The sequence below is a fragment of the Muscardinus avellanarius genome (genome assembly GCF_963383645.1).
Source record: "Muscardinus avellanarius genome assembly, chromosome: 1".
Classification (NCBI taxonomy): Eukaryota; Metazoa; Chordata; class Mammalia; order Rodentia; family Gliridae; genus Muscardinus; species Muscardinus avellanarius.
In genome coordinates this window covers 162,254,733-162,277,934 of record NC_137786.1, presented here as the reverse complement: position 1 = coordinate 162,277,934, position 23,202 = coordinate 162,254,733, and the positions used below count along the sequence as shown (strand labels likewise).

Here is a 23,202-nt window from a genome sequence, read left to right as displayed (position 1 = left end):
ATACTACTTAATACTCTAGTATTAACCACATTATTCCTATAAAAATATTAAAAGAGATTCTGCTACAATAGTTTCTATATAAAAACATTTTCTTGAAAAATAAGGAAAAAAAGCCAGGCATGCTCGTCACACCTGTAATCCCTAATTTGGGAGGCTAGGACTGGAGCACCACAGGTTTGAGGACAGCCTTAGCAATTTATTAAGACTTTCAGCAACCTAGCAAGACCTTGTTACAAAATAAAAAACAGAGAGTGTTAGGCATCTAGCTCAGAGATAGAATGCCCTTAGGTTCAATTCTCAGTGGCAATAGTAAAAAAAAAAAAAAAAAAAAAAAAACAGAAAAAGAACCAATTGTGGTAGCATATGTTTGTAATCCCAGTACTTAGAAGATTGAGACAAAAGAATTACAAGTCTGAGGCCAATCTCAGCTACTTAGAAAGACCTTCAGCAATTTAGTAAGACCCTGTTTCAAAATTAAAATAATAAAGCCAGGCTTGGTGGTGCGCTCTTGTAATCCCAGCATTCAGGAGGCTGAGACTGGAGGATCCCGGTTAGCCTCAGCTACTTAGTGAGGCCCTCTGCAACTTAGTGAGACCCTGTTTCAAAATAAAGAATAAAAAATAGGGCAGGGGATGTAGCTCAGAGGTCAGATGCCTCTGGGTTCCATCCCCAGACCTGCAAAAAAAAAAAAAAAAAAAAAAATTAAAACAATAATATAAAAACAGTTGAGAGGGATGTATCTTGGAGATAGAAAACTCCTAGATTCCATCCCCAGTACCAAGAAAAAAAAAGATTGCTTGTATTTATTGAAATGAATTTGAAGTAAGCAAAAACTATAAACTTTCTTCTGAGTTTGACATATACTCATCCCAAGGTTTTTGTTGCATTTTGATTGTTTTTAGATGAATGTCAGAGCATATATATATACTCTTCTCTAAAATCTTGATATACACTATCAAAATTAATGTGAAAATAATGAGGCAGGCCTGGTGGCACATGCCTGTAATTCTAGTACTTGGGAGGCTGAGACAGAAAGTTGCAGGTTCGAGGCTAGCCTCAGGAACTTTAGTGAGACCCGTGGCAACTTAACAAAACTCTCAACAACTTAGTGAGACCCTGTTTCAAACTATAAAATAAAAATAGTTGAGGAGTTCCCGAAGAGCTATTATAGAGATAAGGGTTTTGCTGCTGTGGGAGGGAGCTACTGCCTCTGCCCCCATACTGGTGCCCCAAAGCCCACCCATTTTTTTCTTCATCTTAAAATATATGCCACAGCCTTTTGGTTCTGGAGAAACATTTCAACCCTATTTTATTCCATGAAAATGATTGATTTAAAACTGTTATAGCTTGTCTAAAATTAGAAAATAAAGTTAGAATTAAACACTAATGGGCTTTTATCTAGAAATGTAAAATAATACTCTTTGTGTTTTATTTATTTTTCAGGCAATTATACTCTCCGAGTTGACTGTACACCCCTTCTTTATCAGTTGGTGTATAAACTAACAAAAGAGGTATATTAAGAGATCTACATTTTCTGATACATGGATAAATGACTAAAACACGCCCCCCAAATAGTAGCACTTTATTCTTATTTTATTCTCATTTTTATTTTTGTGGTGCAGAGGATTGAACTGAGGAACATTCTTCCTCTAAACTACACCCCCAGCTCAATTCCATTTTTTTTCTTATTTGGAAGCAGGACGTTGCTAATTTGCCGAGGCTGGCTTTGAACCTTCAGTCCTCTTTCTCATCTTCCCAAGTACTGAAATTACAGGTGTGCCCTATGATACGGGCTATAGCACTTCAGTTTTAAAATGCTGACAAAGTATAGTTGACTCATATAAATAACTTGTAAAAGCAAATATTTTATACACAATTCACTATGTGACATAACTATGAAGATGATATTGCCTGTCTCTGTTCTAGTAATCATTCCTAATAATAGGAATACTATAATAATAATATATACTATACTATATATAGTATATATATATAATATAATATATAATATACTATAATAATATATAATAATACTAATAGGATACATACTTGTCATGTATAGAGTCTCTACAATTAATCAGTCTGAGGCATTTTGTTATAGTGGAAAAATCATTAAGCTGGAATAGAAAAGGCTTGGGTTCAAATTTTGCATTTGCTAGCAACTTCTAATTTTGCTAAAAAAAAAATTCATTGAGTGGTTACTTCGTGTCTGGACCTGTGAGTTGAGGTGGCAGCAACAATGATAAAAAGTCCAAGGCCAGCATGACGGTCTATGCTTGTAATCTCAGCATTCGGGAGGCTGAGACAGAAGGATCGTGGTTCAAGGACAGTCTTAGCTACTTAGTGAGGCCCTTTGCAACGCAGTGAGACCCTGTTTCAAAATAAAGAATAAAAAATAGGGCTAGGGGTGTAGCTCGAAGGTAGAATGCCCCTGGGTTATATCCCTAGAAACACACACACACACACACACACACACACACACACACACACACACACAAGTACACAAGGCCACTGAATAGAAAACTGGGCAGGACACAGACTCACCATGTTGCCCAGGCTGGATTTTAACTCTGGGCTCAGGCCATCCTCCCATCTCCTCCTCTTCTGTAACTGGAACTACAGGCACACCACTGCGCTTAGCCACCAAACTGTTTCTGATGGACGACTGTGCATAGGCTGATAAACTACCATTTCATCTACACTAAGAAAAAGAGCAAGTGACAATTTTCGAGTCCTGCTATTACTGTGGCAGGAGATGAATTCATCACTGTTACCTTCTGCATGAAGGTGGGGAGAAGTTTCGTGCCTCAGAATAGATGGGATGAGATTGAAGCAGGTAAAGTGTTCAAATCCATGGGCCAGCGCCTGACAGCTTGATTAGATGCTCTTAAATTTCACTGCCATTTTCTTACACAGGCCTCTTGCATCTTCATCTCTGATTTGAGTCTGCTTATAACACTCTACTCTATTCTTTTGCATGGTGTGTCATAGTTTAGCAGTGCATTATTATTTGGTTAGTGTGTGTATCCTGTATCCTCCAATAGATTGCAGGGTTGAAGAGGGTAGAAATTATGTCTTCCCTCCTCCATTTATACTCTAAATTGAGCTCTCAGTAATTTTTTTTTTTTTTTTTTTGGTGTTACTAGGGGTGGAACCCAGAGGCTTTCTACCTCCGGGCTATACTCCCAGACCTTTTTTATATTTTATTTGGAAACAGGGTCTCACTAAGTTGCTGAGAGCCTCACTAAGTAGCTGAGGCTGGCTTCGAACCCGTGCGATCCTTCTGTCTCAGCTCTCAGTAAATATTTGTAGAACTTTTTTATGATTAATGGCACCGAATTGGGAACAACCAAGACGGTATCAGAAGAGAATACATTTAGATTAAGATAGGTGCCATTTCCCCCACTGTGCTACTAGGAAGAAGAATACGGTTTCAGGAAGAGAAGCAATAGATCACATTATAATGCTTTCAGAGTTTCGTAAATAGGGCCTGCCTTGGGTCTATTTTTTTTTTTAATAACACAGAGCTATGAACAAGCAAATGACATATAGCCAGAAGATGTAGTGATTTGGATTTATAATAGACCTATTTGACTACAGCACTAAACCCCACAGTGCTCTTCTTAGAGCAAACAGGGAAAGATTTTTGGGGGAGGAGGGTAATGGGGATTGAACCCACAGGAATTCTGCCTCCGAGTTATACCTCCAGCTCTATTTTTTTATTCTTCATTTTGAAACAGTGTCTCACTAAATTGAAGACGGCCTCACAAGTTGCTGAGGCTGGCTGCAAACCACAATCCTCCTGTCTCAGCCTCCCAAGTACTGGGATCATAAGTGTGAGCCACCACGCCTGGCAAAAGTTTTTAAAATTTGAGTAATGTATTTATTTATTGGTGCTGGGGATACCTGAATTCAGGGCATCCTACCTCCAAGCTACACTCCCTGCCCTATAATTTTCTTACTTGGAAATACAGCCTTGCTAGATTGCTGAGGTTGTCCTCAAACCTGTGACTCTCCTCTCTCAGCCTCTCATGTACTGGCACTGCAGTATGCCTGGTTCTGAGTAACATACAATGAACAGAAATGTACTGACTAAGTTCTGGAGGCTAGAAAGTTAATGGTCAGGAGGCTGGCACCTCCTGAGGGCCTTCTCATTGTGTCAAAATACGGCAAAAGGCTTCACAAGGCAAGAGAGTATGAGAATGTGCAAACTCAGGTCTTTCTCTCTCTGTCTCTGTCTCTCTCTGTCTCTCTGTCTCTGTCTCTCTCTCTGTCTCTCTCTCTCTCTCTCTCATTTGTTTGTTTATTTATTTATTTATTTATTTATTTATTTATTTATTTGCGGGTCTGAGGATGGAACCCAGGGGCATTCGACCTCCGAGCTACACCCCCTGCCCTATTTTTTATTCTTTGAAACCAGATCTCACTGAGTTGCAGCGGGCCTCACTAAGCTGAGGCTGTCGACGAACCACGATCCTCTGGTCTCAGCATCCTGAATGCTGAGATTACAAGTGTACGCCACCATTCCCGGCTTCTTTTTTCTCTTCTTTTAAAGCCACTAATCCTATCCTGAGGGTCTCCACCCTCATAATCTCATCTAATCCTAATTAGCTCCCAAAGATCACACTTAAAAGAACCATCCACAGATGAGAGTTTGATGGTGCACATTTGTAACCCCAGTACTTGGGAGGCTGAGACAGGAGGATCTCATGTTCAAAGCCAGTGTGTGGTAGCATTGTGAGACACTGGAGTCAATTCCCTGTAAAACACACACACACACACACACACACACACACACACACACACACACACACACACCATCCCCATATAAATGTAGATATAGCAGTTTCAACAAAACTTTTGGGGACACATTCAAACAATAGCAGAATACAATGAAAATGTTTGTGTATATAAACACAGAATCTCTTAAATTTTTCAAACAGATATCTGAGGTTATGTACTTTTTAATCCACAAAATTCTTGCTTTGTCTAGACATAGACTTTCTAAAATAACAGTATTCATTAAAACTTCCCTCTTTCCTGAAAAAGCAGGGCTTACTTACATTAACAATTTCAAGTTCAGCTTAGTACCTGTATCACCTCTAATTCCCTAAGGCCTTTGTAGATGATCTTGGATAAGAGAAATTAAAGTAAATGTTATATCTAGAGTTTCCTCTAATGTCTTTCCACTAAAAGAAATCCGAGGCTCTAAACACTAGTGTGATGATATTTATAAAACAAAATTAAAACTCTATTAAATAGTTTACTAAATTAAGTAAAAAATATACCTTGGGTAAAATTACCAACGAGTAGGTATAAATAAACAAAAAATCTGTACTAGTATTATCCTTTTCTTGCCGTTTGCAAAGATATTTTTCTACAAATGAATGTAATATATACGTGCACATATAGTTAGTGGAATTTGATGCCAACTGGTATATGGTTTGATATTGGCTTGAATATTTGTGCTTCTGCTTCTAATCTCCAGTATTGATCTTTCTAGATCTCCAGTCCTGATGATGGTTTTGAGAATAAATCACTTTATGAAAGCTGGTTGGAAAAAGACCCTTCACCTGAAAATAAAGATTTTCCTAGGTTAAGTTATTTATATGCATCTTTTTACCATAGGATAATTTTTCAGGGGCAGAGGATACTGGGGATTAAACTGAGTGGTGTCCTGCCTTCAAGCTATATCTTCAGTCCATTTTTATTTTTTTATTTGGAAGCAGGATCTTGCTAAGGCTGGCCTTGAACCTGCAATCCTCCTGTCTTGGCCTTCTGAGTGCTAAGATTACAGGCATGTGCCACCATACCCAGCTTAACATAGGATAAATTATTAATTCCCCTTTGATCCTTGCTTCTCCAAACATGTCGCTCTCAAGTAGGTACATCATCAATAATTTGAGTGATGTTAATAAAGATTTTTTTCTGTTCAATCATTTGTTTTTTTAACCAGGCAGCACAAAGAAGTCATTTAATCTACAAAATAGAACCAATGGCTCTGGCTTTGCAAATCTTCAGCCAAAATGCCTTTTGCTACATTTTTCATTTATATATAAAATTTTATTCAGATATATAGTAGATGCACTAATAAATAATATATTTTCTCATGATAATGATGAAGAAAAAACAAATGATGGGTTATTTGCCTATACATTTACAAAGGGGCCTTATCAGTAACCACTGAAGTGTGTGTTTATCAGTGATAAATTGATTTTACATACATATTTGTTATTTTACTTATATTGGTGAATTAGTCTTACATCATTATATAGTTCTTAGTGATATTGACATATTTATTTTTATAACTTCTCATCAATGCCACTGCAACTTCTTTTTGCAAATAAATATAAAATTTATTTTATATTTACTTGTTTTATCCTACAATGCTATTTATAGTTCTAGCAGGTAAGATGAGGGGAGCAGTTTATAGTTTCTTTCCATATTATACAAGTTTCATATGCTTGTTCAACACAAACAGTAGAATATAAGAGATATTTTAAGACTGGGCAAGGTGGCGCATGCTTGTAATCCCAGAATTTGGGAGATTGAGACAGGAGGATCATAGGTTCAAGGCCAGCCTCAGCTACTTAGTGAGGCCCTTTGGAACTCAGTGAGACCCTGTTTCCCAATAAAGAATAGGAAATAGGGGTGGAGATATAGCTGGGAGATAGAATGTCTCTGGGTTCCATCCCCAGTACCACACACAGACAAAAGAGATAGTTTAAAAACATCCAAGGCCTCAATTCAAAAACATGCCTAATCATCTAATAATTGGAAAGCATATAGTTTATATTCTTAATGCATATATAATTTCATATTCTGCTTTAATGAAAAAAGTCATAGTCTGACTTACTATTATGTCACAAAATTTCTGATGTCATATAATATAGGTATCTATGTATGTATGTCTATATATATATGTATAGTGATTTTTTAATTAAATGCAAATAAATATATTGTAATTAGGTTTGTTTCTGAAATGAAAAAAAGATACACTTAGGTTGTTCATTATCTAAAATACACATTTCCTTTTGGCAATTTTTAAAATTAAATTTTAGTTCTTCAGGCTGTGCCCATGGCTTCATTGCTTTCCCTCTAAATAAATACCATAAATGTTGAAAATATGGAAGACAGGAGGTTGCAGTTTGAGATGGGTTCTGCCCAACTCTGATTGTATTCAGTGCACATTTGTAGGTTTATTACAACAGTTTTCCAGTAGATGATAGGAAAGTGTCTTCAGGGTTGTTAACCCTTTTCTAGTTTTTTTTTTTTTTAACTTTTTAAAAATCCAACTTCAGAAAATTATCAGACTAGATTAGAACCTTACTTGTACTTGATACATTATATACTGGATTTCTATTAAAAAGGCAGTTGGAAGCCGGGCGTGGTGGCGCACGCTTGTAATCCCAGTACTTGGGAGGTTGAGACAAAAGGATAACAGGTTCACAGCCAGCCTCAGCTATTTAGTGAGGCCCTCCGCAACTTAGTGAGACCCTGTTTCAAAACAAAGAATAAAAAACAGCCGGGCGTGGTGGTACACCCTTGTAATCCCAGCATTTGGGAGGATGAGACCAGAGGATGAAGGTTCGTGGACAGCCTCAGCTACTTAGTAAGGCCCTCCGCAACTTAGTGAGACCCTGTTTCAAAATAAAGAATAAAAAATAGGGCAGGGGGTGTAGCTTGGAGGTCAAATGCCCCTGGGTTCCATTCCCAGACCCGCCAAAAAAAATAATAATAATAAAAAAATAGAGCTGAGAGTGTAGCTCAGAGGTTGAATGTTCCTGGGTTTAATCCCCAGTAATGTAAAAAAGAAAGAGGGGGGCTGGGGTGTACCTCGGAAGTAGAATGCCCCTGGGTTCAATCCCCAGTACTGCAAAAAAAAAAAAAAAATGCCAGTTGGAATATGGCCTCACAAACCAAGGGTATACAAGGGTATATACAAAAGGGAAGTGATAATGGGGCAGTAGCTGTTTCCTTCCAATTCTTTTGATTGTCCATGTTCTGTGGAGATTTATAAGTTCACATTTAACACAGATAAAAGGTCCAATCTTTTTTTTTTTTTTTTTTTTTTTTTTTTTGGTGGTACTGGGGATTGAACCCAGGAACATTCTCCCTCTGAGCTACATTCTTTGCCCTTTTTAATTTTGTTTTTATTATGTACTTATTTTTGGTACTGGGGATTCAACTCAGGGGCATTCTACCTCTGAGAGGCACCTTCATCCTTTTTTATTTTTTATTTTGAGACAGGGTTTTGCTAAGTTGTTGAGGCTGCTATCAAAACCTGCATCCCAGCCGGGCGTGGTGGTGCATGCTTGTAGTCCCCTGCTTGGGAGGCAGAGATAGGAGGATCGCATAGGTTCAAAGCCAGCCGCGCTGGCTTAAGAGACCCTGTTTCTTAATTAAAAAACTAAAAAATAGGTCTGGGAGTGTAGCCCAAAGGTAGAAGGGCTTCCAGAAACCCCAGTACCACCAAAAACTAAAACAAAAACAAAAAAAACCCTGCATCCTGCCGGGTGTGGTGGCGTACGCTTGTAATCCCAGCATTCGGGAGGCTGAGACCTGGAGAATCGCGGTTCGCGGACAGCCTCAGCTACTTAGTGAGGCCCTCTGCAACTCAGTGAGACCCAGTTTCAAAATAAAGAATAAAATATAGGGCAGGGGGTGTAGCTCAGAAGTCAAATGCCCCTGGGTTCCATCCCCAGACCCGCAAAAAAAAAAAAAAAAAAAAAAAAAAAAAAAAAAAAAAAAAAAATCCTTCTGTCTCAGCCTCCCAAGTAATGGAATCACAGGCATGCACCACCACACCCAGCTTGTTTTAGATTTTTGAAAGAGGGTCTCAATAAATTACTATGTACTGACCTCAGATCAACCAATGATCCTCCTGTCTCAGCTTCCTTTTTCTTAATTTTATAAAATATGTGCCATGTCATTCTATGTCTTTGGGCAGGACTTACTGTTCCATCTATTTAATTTTTATTGTTTATTTATTTATACATGTATATATGTGTATTTATTCATATTCAACATCTAGAATCAACAAGCTGGGATCTGGAAGTGATTTTGAAGCTTATTTTCAGAGACTTGGAATTGCTTCAGGCAGAGCTCGATACACTAAGAATAGGGTAAGCCAATTTATCTTTTTAAATATATAGTATATTTGTGTCAGCTTTCTGTTACTCTAACAAAATACCTGGAGTAAGCAACTCATGAAGAGAGAAGGTTACTTTGGCACATAGTTTCAGCAGTTTCAGCCCTTCATCAGTTGGCCCGTTGCTTCTGGGCCTGGGATGAGGCAGCACATTGTGGTGGGGACATATGGTAGAGGAGGATGCCCACCTCATGGCAGCTGGGAAGAAAGAGAGAGACAGAAAGCAGCAGGGTTGCCGCTGTGGGCAGGACCCACATGACTCAAGACTTCTTACAAGGACCACTCCTTAAAAGGTCTACCATAACTGGGCATGGTGGTATATGTCTGTAATCCCAGTACTTGGGAGGCTGAAACAGAAGGATCATGGGTTCAAGACCTGCCTCAGCAACTTAGTGAGACTCTGTCTCAAAAAAAAAATAGGCCGGGCATGGTGGCGCACACTTGTAATCCCCGCATCTAGAAGGCGGGACTATATATACTAGCATTCAGAAGGCATAAACTTTATATACTAATGTTTATCACATTTGATACAGTTGACCCTTGAACAAAATGGGTTTGAAATGCATGGGTACACTTTTATTATTATTATTATTATTATTATTATTATTATTATTATTAGCAGTACTGGGTATTGAACCCAGGGGCCCTTTATCTCCGAGCTAAACCCCCAGCCCTATTTTTTATTCTTCATTTTGAAATAGGGTCTCAAGAGTTGTGGAGGGCCTCACTAAGTAGCTGAGACTGGCCATGAACCTGTGGTCCTCCTGTCTCAGCCTCCCAAAAACTGGGATTACAAGAGTGCACCACCACACCCAGTTTATATGCAGTTTTCTTTTTTAGATTTTCTACAATTAAAAAAACTTACAGATGAACACTGTACGTATATATGTTTATGTATGTATGTGTGTGCCTAATTATATATACACATACAGTTTTAGTCTTTCATCATTTGGCCCATTATATATATTATATATACACTTTATATAGTTAGGCATGTAATAAAAGCATAAGATATATGTAGGCAATAGTCCAATAGTCCATTTTATCATTTACCACCATGAAATATACACAGATTTACTATCAAAAATTTTGCACACAAACACTTAGCTATACATGGTGCTGTTTTCAGTAGAGAGAAATGTAAATACAGGTAAGAATGCAGTATTAAGTCATAACTTCATAAAATTAATTATAGTACACACCAAAACTATTATAGCAAATTTTCGGCCACATTGTGTCGTTATTGTAGTGAGGCCTTGCTGTGAGTGTTCATTTGAAATGACATGTGACACCACTCATCTCTGTGCCAGGAGTTCCTCTCTCCAGTAAGCTGAGTAACAGTGGAAGTGTTGTCTCAGCCGGGCGTGGTGATGCATGCTTGTAATCCCAGCATTCAGGAGGCTGAGACCAGAGGATTGAGGTTTGCGGACAGCCTCAGCTACTTAGTGCGGCCCTCCGCAACTCAATGAGACCCAGTTTCAAAATAAAGAATAAAAACTAGGGCAGGGGTGTAGTTTTGAGGTCGAATGCCCCTGGGTTCCATCCCTAGACCCGCAAAAAAAAAGTGTTTTCTTGTGACTCTTGAAGTTTTTATCATGTAACGTTTATAATAGAATATAATATAGAAAGCATGTATTGTTTGTTTTGGTGAAGCTTCCATTTAGCAGCAAGCTATTAGTCTTAGGGGAATCCCAAATCATATAATTAAGTTTTGGGGGAGTCATAAGTTATACATGAATTTTGAGGTATCAGTGTGGGAATGGGGCCAGTGAACCTAACCTCAATGCTGTTCCAGGGTTACTGGTACAGAAGAGGAGTGCTTTAACTCTTTTTCAAGATCTTTTTACTGTTACACTTTGTCATAAATATTGAACAAAGTTATATAGCTTCTAAGACCACTGTAGATGAGAAAAGATAATTAGATGGAAAGAGTAGTGATACTAAACACAGTGAGAATTATAGTGCTATAACAAGGTAGCAGATGGTAAAAATTAAAATTAAGAATACACAGACCTAAGAACTAGAAATTTTAGGTAAAATATTACCTTGTAATAATTAATGCCCATTATAGCAGTTCTTAATTGTGCAATAAAGGTTAAGTTGCATTTGGTTATGTACTCTTTGGGAAGGAAGGGGAGGTACTTAAACACACCACCCTTCAGCTATATTGGTACTTAGCTGCCACGCACCTCTCATTCCCAATTGATAGATAATTTTGAACGGTGCTGATGTGCCATCTGAATATGTATTCCTTGATTTTGGTTATCAGAAATGCAATAAAGTACGCCGGGCGTGGTGGCACAGGCTTGTAATCCCTGCACTTGGAAGGCTGAGACAGGAGGATTGCACAGGTTCAAAGCCAGCCTCAGCTACTTAGTGAGGCTCTTAGCAACTTAGTGAGACCCTGTTTCCAAATAAAATATAAAATGGGTCTGGAGTATAGCCTGGAGGTAGAAAGCCTCTGGGTTCCACCCCCAGTACCACCAAAACAACAACAACAACAAAAAAAAAGAAATGCAATAAAGAAACTTTTCAAGAAGCAATATTTTAAATGGTTACATGAATTATAAAATGAATAAGTGTAAAATCTTAAAACAGTGAATTTTTGGTTGTAGTGTTTCAGTTAATTGAATTTTCACTTCTTTGCTTCATTCTGGTAAAATTTAGGGTGTCAAATATTCTTCTGTAGTCATTTTTTGATTCTATGAAACATTTTAGCTTAAATATTTAATGTTTGTTTATTCTTACCCTCTCTCCCTTTTTAGAAAACAGATAAGTACAGCAGCTACCCTGTATACCACACAATTTATGAGACATTTGAATTGGTAGAGAAGTTTTATGATCCCACGTTTAGAAAACAGCTTTCTGTGGCTCAGTTACGAGGAGCACTGGTCTATGAGCTTGCGGACTCTACAATCATTCCTTTCAATATTCAAGATTATGCGACAGCTTTGCAAAATTATGCAAATAGTATATATAATTTATCTAAGAAACATGATCAACAATCGAGAAAACATGGAGTATCATTTGGTAAGACATTTTATAATCTCTAAGGTAGATCTTTAAAATGCTATCTCCTAGTATGACCAATACATACTGTGTCATTCTAGAATTAGCTATAGTTACTCTTCTGCCATATTTACTAATTCTTTTAGACAAAAACTTTTAAATGAACACCTATATTTAAGAAGTTGACTTAATCTTATATGTCTATATAAGTCTTATATGTCTATATAAGATGAGTCCATTATGGCTGAGCCAGAGCTACAAACTTAGGGTTTATAAACGTTTCTTCTATATGCGGCCTTTAATAAACATTTTTACTTTAGCCAGGTGTAGTGATGCATGCCTATAATACTGGTGGTTGGAAGGCTTAGACAGGAGAATCACAGGTTCAAGGCTAGCTTCAGCTATTTAGTGATACCTTCAGCAACTTAGTGAGACCTTGTTTTAAAAAATAAAGTAAAATAGACCTGGGGGTATATTTTGGAAATAGAATGCTCCTGGATTCAATAGCCAGTACTAAACAAAGGAAAAAACAGTTCCCAAAACATTATTACTTTCACAGGAACAAATGAGGAAAATGCAACAAGATTACAAAAAGATGAAAAAGTAGAGAAAATCACCAGTTCTGCTACACATATGTATTATTATTACTGCACATATCAATTAGTTTGTTTTCATGAGTTTTTTTTTCACATAGTTATAAGCAGTCTTTCTTTTTATAAGTGTGGGGTAGTGCATGGCTATAATCCCAGGACTTGGGAAGCCAAGACAGAATGCTTGCAGTTCAAGGACGGCCTCAGAAACTTAGAGAGACCCTATTTCAAAATAAAATGGGGCTGGGGATATGGTTCAGAAGCAGAATGCCCCTGCCCGAGTTCAATCCTCAGTACCAAAAAAAAAGTGGGGATAAAATATAATATTGTATAGTAGTATAGAGTATTGGATCCAGAAGCAGTCTGCCTGACTCAGATCCTGGCTTGATCACTGAGTTTCTGTGAACTTTGGAAAGTTACTTAACTTCTCTTTGTGCCAGTTTTCTTATAAGTTTATAACGATAAAATGCAAGACTATGTTTCAGATTCTTTTGGAGGAAGGTCGGTGGCCAACACTTAGTGCTTAGTAAATGTTGCATATTATTACTGTTTTACTGAAGACATCTTTTATGATTTGGGGAGTACATTTTCTTAGTATACACCAAAATTATTAAATATGTACTGTGTATTAAGTACTGTGTTATTCCTGGGAGATATTTTATGTATAAGACATGGTCAAAGTCTACAAGGAGCTTAACATCTCATGTGGGGAAGATGAAGACAATATGCAGAGGGTCTGTTATTAGAGGGGCCCTAGAGAGTAACTGCAAAATCAAAGATAGTTCTAGAGTGGTTATTTATGATGTTAAATATTATTACGTATGTACTAGTAATATTTATGAAGTTATACAGGACAGGAGGTACTTTGATCTAGAAATAAAATGAGGCAAAGAAAATTTAGAAACTTGTGGTCACATAAATGATTGGGGGCATGTCGGCGTGATGGTGGAAATGAGGAGAGATGGAATGGGAGAGATAAGCAACGTCTAGAGCAAGATGGACATTCATGTTTTTGTTGCTATGTGGCATCCCGTTACCTTTACAAACACCTTGACTTCCTTTGGGTGAATTACCTCTTGTCAGTTTGTGTAAGTCAGGTTTCAGCTAAGAAACAGAAACTGCACAAGTTCAGTGAAAGAACTCTGTTTATGCCAGGTTAATTTCTCCACTGGTCTGATCTGTTCATGCCTTTCTATGCCATATTTTCAAATTTCCCATCGCTATTGGTGGCTGGCTGTCCATCAGATAAACCGTTCTCGCCGTATCTCCCCTCTGGTTTCGAGCTCTGCTCTGAATCCCTGGAGATCGTGATGGGCTTGGCCGCTGAAAATCTTAGCTCGTCTTCACGCCGAGAGAACTGCTGAATTACATCCAACTGGACTGCAACTGGTCGCTTCAGCTCCTTTGCTTTTCCTCCCTAGAGTCTGGTTCTGTGAGGCAAGATGGGGTCAGCTCAGCCGCCGCCGCGGCAGGCCAATTTCTTTTCTGCTTCTCTGGTTGTTCTAGTCTTCTTTTTTTCTGTCTCTTGTATTTACAGCTTTTATTTCTCTATTGATAGTATTTTCTATTTTTGACCCTTTGGAGATTGAGTATTAGCAGTACTCATAGAAACTGCTTTACTCGGTCGCCATCTTCCGGTAGTCCTAATCTTAACAATGGTATTTCTTCTTTTGGTATGCCACACTTCCTTCACGACTGAAATTCTTCATTTAGTGTTGGGCACAAAAACCCAGTACCTCAGAAAGTAGCTGAGGCTGGCTTCAAACCTGTGCGATCCTCCTGTCTCAGCCTCCCAAGTATGAGGATTACAAGCGTGCGTCACTATGCCTGGCTATCCCAGCCCTTTTTAAAAATTTTTTTGAAACAAGTTTATCACTAGGTTGCTGAGAGTCTTGCTAAGTTGCTGAGGCTGTCCTCAAACCTGTGATTCTTAAGACTCACCTCCCAAGCACTGGGATTATAGGCATGCACCACAAAGCTCAGTTGCCTCCAGGTCTTTAACTCCTAGTCTCCAATAATTGTGCTTTCTTAGACCCCTACCACTTTCTGGAAAATTGGCTTTGTCAAAGTCATGTCACTTAAAACTAGGGGGCACATTCCAGTTCTTGTCTTTTTTTTTTTTTTTTTTACTATATTTGAAACTTAGGATTCTTTCTTCAACACTCTTTTCCCTTAGCTTCCATCACATTTATTACTAGATCAATAGACTTAAAAATGATTTAAAAAACCAAGCAAAGCTAAAAGTAAGAGAATATAGGACTAAAAATGTCTTCTTTGAAAAAAAAATACTGAATGTACTTATATTGACGCTATGGCTTACAAGCTTTGTGACTTTTCAGAAATAGCATGGCCTGAGCATCAATTCTTTCTTTGTAAAATGAATATAATACATCCCATGTAACCTGCATTACAGAATTGATGCAAGCAGCAAACCAGTAGCATGTGTTAGAATGTTAAATGTTAAGCCCTGCCTAAACAACGTGGAAAACAATAAGCAGGGCTTTTGCAATAAAAAAATTTTAATGCACTGAGAATGTAATCACTTTTCTTAAAAACTTTGTGAACTAGATGGGCGTGGTGGCACATGCTTATAATGCCAGTACGTAGGAGGCTGAGACAGGAGGATTGCAGAGTTGTAGTCAATCTCACCTACTTAGTGAGGCCCTCTGTAACTTAGTGAAATCCTGTCTCAAAACAAAGAATAAAAAAATAGGGCTGGGGGTGTAGCTTAGAGGTTGACTGCCCCTGGGTTCCACCTCCAGTACTTAAAAAAAAAAACAAACAACAACAAAAAAGAAATAAAGAAACTTTGTGAACCAAAGAAAGTCTTAATAAAAATAAACCTAATCCTCTTTCTCAAAGTCTGGATATATCAGTTTGTCACAAATTGCCTATGAACAAGGTCTTAAATATGCTATTTGAAAATAAGGATGAGAGCAGGGTGTGGGGGTGCACACCCATAACCTCAGTATTTGGGAAGCTGAGATAGGGAGAACACAAGTTCAAGGCCAGCTTCAGCAATTTAATGAGGCCCTTAGTAGCTTAGTGACACCCTGTTTCAAAAATTAAAATTAAAATAGGGTTGGGAATATAGCCTGGAGGTAGAATGCCCCTGGCTGGGTTCAGTTCCCCCCAACAAAAGGAAAAAACAAACAGAATTGGTATTGGTTTAATACTGTAATAATTACAGGGATTTATAGCTATATTCAGTATCTTGTATGTAGTACTTATCCTAGTAAATATGTATTGATAAATAAGTGATGAGTTTCTGATAAATTCGATCAAAGAATTAATTTATGTCCTACACTTATAAAGGTAATTTCCTTAAGAACCAATTTAATCATTGTCAACCAATAGTTTCAATGATATTTTCGAATACTTTTCATGAGTCTACAAGAAGGGTCAATAGAAAATGGTTTAGGCACTATTCAGTCACCTCAGTTTGGACTGGAGAGGGCTGAAAAATGAACTTCTGAAGTATGAATTTCAGACCATGACTCTGAAATATGAGTAGCTGATGCTCACTAATTTCACTTTTATTTTTCAAAAACAGACTCTTTATTTTCTGCTGTGAAAAACTTTTCAGAGGCTGCATCAGATTTTCATAGAAGACTTACACAGGTTGATCTTAATAAGTAAGTTTCAGGGTGCCTACTGTTTTGAAAATCTATATGGTTGCAAGAATAAGCTGTTTTAGGCCATGTAAACATTCAGCTATAAATTGTTTCTATTCAGATAATAGTCTTCAAATTAACAGCATCACCAACACTGTGTAAGAAAGGTAGAAATCAGAGCCTACTTAAAACATACCAAATTAGAATTCTATTTTTTAACAAGACATCTTTCTCAGGTGATTTATACTAAAATTCAAGTTGGGAGGGGCAGGTTGCTGCTTTGAATGGCTGACAAAGAACTCATTCCAAGACAAAGTTCAGAGAAATATCTTTAGAACTTTGCATGATGATATTTCTAACCATCATCTATGGGTTTAAGTTCACCTGTAATATAGTTCATTACAGTCCTTGTCCAATACTCTTATGCATCAGTTTAGAAATTTTTTTTATTGATACTGTTTTATGCCTCATATAAATTTCTTGCCACTTTTAGCTTGAAACTATTTTAAAAGTTGTATGCAAAAAGTAAAAGACATAAATTGCTCCACAGTCTAGTCCATGACCCACTGCTATTTTCAGATTTATTCAGAAAGCAGAAAACTATGTCTGTCATTTTGGGGAACGTCTCTTTTCCTTTGGGCTGTAGGAGAGCCCATGGAACTTGTTTGTTTCCCCCCAAAACAGTCTGAAGATCCTAAGTGTGAGGTTGAATGTATTAAAAGACTTCACCCTCTGTGCGCGGGCATCTCCTGCCTCACTCGCTGCCTCGAAAGCCTTCCTTCATTCTGCTTTGCTCCTTCCTCCACAGAAGGGCAGAGCGACTTATCAGTAACAACTCAAAAGTGCACTCTGTGACTTTCCTGAGAAGGAAACTACTACCTTATTGAGAAATAAAAACAAAAAAAGAAAAAAATAGTCCTTCAGTTCTTTTTGATCATTTTGTGGCCTTGAAAAAAACAAGCTGTTTTTAGTAGCATTTGCTCTCTAATATAAACGTCAGAAAGACGACTGCTGTTACATGCAGTTCACCATGTAAAGCAATACTGCTAACAAACTAATAAGAATTTTGTTAAACTAATGATTTTTGTTTATTTTTCATGCCTTATCTTTAATATTTTTAAAATATGGTTTCATGGCAAGTTTTATGTGACTCCAGGTGTGGTAGCCCATGCTTGTAATGCCAGCACTTGGGAGGCAGAGACAGGAGGAGCACAGGTTTTCAGCCAGCCGCAGCTACTTAGTGAGGCCTTCTGCAAGTTAGTGAGACCCTGTTTCAAAATAAAGAATAAAAAATAGGACTGGGAGTATTGCTCAGAGGTAGAATGCCCCTGTATTCAATCCCTAGTACCACACAAACAAAAAAGTTCTCATTGTGTATTTCTTGTTCTCAAAGTCCCGTTGCAGTGAGAATTATGAATGACCAATTGATGCTCCTGGAAAGAGCATTCATTGATCCTCTTGGTTTACCAGGGAGGCAGTTCTACAGGTAAGGAACAACAGGTGATTTGCCAAATGGAACCAAATGCTTCACTATGACACACACATAAAAGCATACCCAAAGTCTGCTTTCATCTAACATTATTAGATCAGTGGAAGGTAAGTAATATACTGGAAGGAGATATGGGTAAGATTAGGTATCCAATAATAGTGTAACAATATCAAAACTAAATTGCATACTGTTTATTGCTTTTCTATATATGCAGATTGTAAATTATATCTGAAGAGCTCTTATAACAAAATCTTCAAAGCCATAGAATTTTATTTTGTGTAGTACTAGGATTGAACTCAGGCATTCTACCTCTGAGCTACACTCCTAAACCACGTGATTTCTGTTGTCGTTGTTTTAAAACAGTGTCTTATCAGGTTGCTCAGTCTTATCTTGCTATGTTGCTGAGGTTGTCCTTGAATCTGGGATCTTCATGTCTCAGCCTCCCAAGTACTGGGATTACAGGTGTGTGCCAACAAACCGTAGAATTTTAAGGGAGATCTCAGAGCTTGTTTAGTTTAATCATCTATAATTTATTTTTAGCTCTCAGTAAGTGGTGGTGCAGCATCTGTTTCAGTCTTCTAGTGATGGGACACTCGATGCATCATGAGAAAGTCCATATTAGAGACCATCTAATTATTAAATTTTTTCATAAAGTTCTGAAATCTATTATCTTGTAATGTTTCTCTCTCTCTCTCTCTCTCTCTCTCTCTCTCTCTCTCTCTCTCTCTCCCTCCCTCCCTCCCTCCCTCCCTCCCTCCCTCCCTGTTCTGTTCTCTAAAATCAAATGCAATGAGTCTAGCTCTATTTTCATATAATATTTTAGAATTTTAAAGATGACTTCCCTACTCCTCTAAAGATAGATTCTGTTTTTCTTTCTGTATCTCTGTCTTAGCTTCTTTCAACATTGTGGCTGCATATCTCTGGATAGTTTCTATCTTCTCAAGGTCCTTTGCAAACTGTTATTTCTTGATGGAAATTAGAAAGATGCTAGAATTTAAAGTTAGAAACATGTGATCAAGTTCATTTACAGATGTGTGATTTAGTGTAAGTTGTTTCTAAGGTGGAATTTTCATCTGAACTAACATGATGATAATTGCTGTTTTTCAAGGCTATCATAAAATTATGTGCATAAAATCATCCTAGTGTTATTTCTCTCAACGTTAATGACTAGTATTACTAATAAAGCAATCACAAGCAAATGACTTTAGGGCCCAGCTCTACCTTATAGTAAGTGGAATCAGGGAAAAGAATTTCTTTAAACCTCAGACTCTTCAGCTGTAAATGGAGATTATAATTCCTTTCAACTCACAGGCCTGTAGATTTAAGGCATGTGAAAGATTTACCTCAAAGTGGTAGGCACTCAGTAATAAATTACAAATATGAACCTAAATGTTTATTTATTGATATAAATGAAATGAATGAGTTAAGTATTTATAAAAACAAAAAGTTAAAAGCAATATCTATAGTTTTCTCATGAGGGTTATTAGTGTTTCTACATTAATTTTATTATTTATAATAAAAAATCCATATTTTATAAATATAAATAATTAAGACTCTGTAAAGGCATGTAGAATAAAAGGACAGTGCTCCTTCAGCATTCCTTCTTATACCCAAACCCAGTCAATCCTATTTCTTCAGAGAAAATCAGTGTTAACAGTTTAGTGTAAAATTTTAACACATTTATATATATTTACATGTGTCTATGAAATATGTGTATATTTACATATAACTACATCTATATGTATGTGTAAGCTTATGTACATGTATTTATGTATAAATTTATGTATAAATTTACTTACAATACATTCATATATTATTTATATTTATATATATAAATTATGCATACAAAATATTTTATACAAACATGGAAATATTTAAATTTACATAAATGGAATCATACATTATTTTTGAACTTATCTTTTATCTTTAATCTCTCTTAGAAGCTAGGGGTGGTGGCACGTGCCTATAATTCCAGTACTTGGGAGGCTGAGACAGGAGGATTGCAGATTTGAGGCCAACCTTATCAACTTAGCAAGAATCTTAGCAACTTAAGAGACCTTGTTTCCAACTGAGGGGGATGAGAGAAATTCCCTAATGTACATGACATACATTCCCAAACATATCAAAGTCAATCACTAAGCCAAACATGAAGAGGGAGGGGGAGGGATTGGGGTGGGAATTGGAGAAGGGCTAAATGATGTGTGCATGTATGCCTACCATCTTGTGCTCCATTAAGGTGTATGACTACAATGAACCAGTAAAAAAATAAAATAAATTAAATAAAAAACTAAAAGGGTTAGCTCAGCAGTAGAACACTTCTAGGTTTCATCTCCAGTATCATAAAAACAAAAAGCATCTCTCTTAAAGACCTTTTTATGTCAATTTATATAGTTTTAGCTCTGACTTATTTTCTGTTCCATTGTATGACTTACATTTACAGTTTCAACTACTTTTTATTGAGATTTTAATTACGTGGCTTTTTTCTCCTAATTATTACTACTATGAAATATGTCCATAAGATGTTCTCATGTATTACTTGAACATTATTATTTGTATTTATAAAATTTTGATGTTTTATTACAAATAATAAAATTGACATATATATGCTAATAACCCTCAAGAGAAAACTATAGATATTACTTTTAACTTTTTGTTTTTATACATACTTAATTGACTGTCCTGTGAGGTGAGAGGAATTATAATCTCCACTTACAGCTGAAGAATCTGAGATTTAAAGAAATTATTAATTTCTCTATAGTGGATCTGGGACTTCAGGATCTAAGAGCAAACACATCTTAAAAATATGATGAAGTTGCGGTCTTCCTGGATTCTTTTTCTCTCTCCCCCTCTTGTCTGTCTGTCTGTCTGTCTCTCTTTCTTTCCTACCGGCCCCTCCAACAAATCTCTTGGCTACAAAAAAAAATATGATAAAGTTGCTACAAATTGCCCTCCAAAATGATTTTACCATATTTAAAAAGTATATTTTGAATTATTTCAATATTAAGACTGTATTATAGGCAGTTCACACTGCTATGTTGCAGTCTACTGCAGTGGTGGAGAAATGTTTTCCCTTCATAACTGTAATGTTTACTTTTTTCCCAATAACTTCTAGAAAAATTAATCCAGCTACCTAGAATTTTTCAGTTGTTTTAAATAATCATTACTTTTCTTCTTTTTAGGCATATCATCTTTGCTCCAAGTAGTCATAACAAATATGCTGGAGAATCATTTCCTGGGATTTATGATGCTATGTTTGATATAAAAAATAAAGCAAACCCTCATTTGGCCTGGACAGAAGTAAAAAAACACATTTCTATTGCAGCTTTTACAATTCAAGCAGCAGCAGGGACACTGAAAGAAGTGTTCTAGGAAAGTATCAGTCCCGTGGCTCACTATTAATAGTGCTGCTGACAGACTGAGGATTAAATTCATCTTACTTTTTGATGATTCATGAAGCCAGAGTGTTCTAAAATCTCAATTTTCATGTCAAGAGTTTAGACATCCACCTTGTTCATGGCAAAGATTCTTATTTTTTTGGCTGTTGTGTGTGTATTCAGAGAGACTGAAAATGAGAACAAGACAAATGTCCATCAGCAGACCAATGGATAAATTGTGGTATGTCCACAACTGAATACTATTTAGCAATAAAAATAAAAAACTATTAATAAGTGCAATATTACTGGCAGACACTATTGAGTAAAAGCTAGGACATAAGATGTACATAAGGCAAAATTATTTATATGAAGAAGTGTCAAAATTAATTCATGGTGCTCAAAATCAGAGAGAAATCAGTGAGTGGCAAGTGGTAGGCAGAAAAAGACGGCTGCAAAGATGCATGAGGAGGCTTTCTTGGGTAAATGAGAGCTCTCTTTATCTTGAGGTGAGTTACATAGATGTACACAGCTGACAAACTTCATCAATTTGTAAACCTAAAATATGTATGAAAATTATTTACCAATAAATTTGACTACAAAACAAATAAAATTCTGGTTGAGAAAACAGGATAGTACATCCTATGAAATCACCAGGGAGTGCAAATGGTCAGATAAAGTCAATGATAGCTATACTTTGGTAGGGTGTGGTGGTACATGCCTGTGATCTCAGTACTTTGGGGGTTGAGACAAAAGGATCATGGGTTTAAGGCCAGCCTCACCATTTCAGGGAGACCCTGTTTCAAAATTAAAAAGTCCAGGAGTGTAGCTCAGAGGTACAATGCTCTGGGCTCAATCCCAAGATCCCAAGCAACACACACACACACACACACACACACACACACACACACACACACTTTATACTTTTGATCATTTCAACTGTACTGAATAAACATATAAATCTGGTAGGTGAGGAGATAGTTGCCCAAAGTCTTGACATCTTAAATTCTACAAAGCATATCAGCATCGATAATATTTAATGCAGAGCCATAGAATAACAGAATTATAGGTGAATTGATTAAAGCTTCAGTAAGCTTGGTTGTTCAGCTACTTTACCAGAGTTGGGAATTAAGAATAAGCAAAGTTTATATAGGCAGAAACACTAACCCAAATAAGCGACAGACAGCTCAAAGTTTGACAGAGAGCAAAACTACTCCTGCCACCCTTGTTCCAACACCACCAACACATATTACTTAATATGAGTAGGGGTATTTAGAATTGAGACAGACATTTCTTATAGAACTCTCTGACTCCCCATAAGTGGAGTCAGAGTAATATTGCATAATCAAGATAGATTCTATATAGTTCAATTTATTCTCCTTAAAGAGGCAACAAGATGTATGACTACAATGTATCAACAAAAAAATTAAAACTCAACAATAAATTTTCTGCTCAAAAAGGCAGTATTTTATTAATAAGTGTAAATACATTTATAAAGTATATATCTTTTTTTTTTTGCGGGTCTGGAGAGGGAACCCAGGGGCATTTTACCTCTGAGCTACACTCCCTGCCCTATTTTTATTTTTTATTGTGAAACCGGGTCTCACTAAGTTGCAGAGGGCCTCACTAAGTAGCTGAGGCTGTCCGCAAACCGCGATCCTCTGGTCTCAGCCTCCCGGATGCTGGGATTACAAGCGTGCGACACCACGCCTGGCTTTATAAGTTATATCTTTTGTGAAAATAAATTGTTTTCTTAAATCCAGAGAGTTAACCTCACTACCAAACTATACTTAGTTTAGTAACAATGAGGTTCATAGAGAAGTAATTACTCTAACTTTTGCCATGAAGCACCGTGTCATAGAAAAAGTACCAGGTTAAGATCTGTGAGTCACATCTCTACCATTGCAGTGAGTGAACCAGTACATAGTTTGGGGCATCAGTTACTTCAAACTTATAACACTTCTAACACTTCTAAAGG

General features: G+C 36.9%; 1 protein-coding gene across 1 annotated transcript in view; it reads left to right on the top strand.

The window, feature by feature from the left end:
- NAALAD2 (N-acetylated alpha-linked acidic dipeptidase 2) overlaps positions 1-21,222 on the top strand; it is a gene marked incomplete at its 3' end in the record, with an annotated part of 46,591 nt that extends 25,369 nt beyond the window's left edge. Inside the window, exons 13-19 of the mRNA XM_080711494.1 lie at positions 1,444-1,511; positions 5,504-5,595; positions 9,035-9,125; positions 11,917-12,181; positions 16,304-16,385; positions 17,758-17,850; positions 21,033-21,222. Of these exons, the coding sequence (XP_080567620.1) occupies positions 1,444-1,511; positions 5,504-5,595; positions 9,035-9,125; positions 11,917-12,181; positions 16,304-16,385; positions 17,758-17,850; positions 21,033-21,222 (881 nt within the window). The remainder of the gene's footprint in view (positions 1-1,443; positions 1,512-5,503; positions 5,596-9,034; positions 9,126-11,916; positions 12,182-16,303; positions 16,386-17,757; positions 17,851-21,032) is intronic.
- Between the last annotated feature and the right edge of the window lie 1,980 nt (positions 21,223-23,202).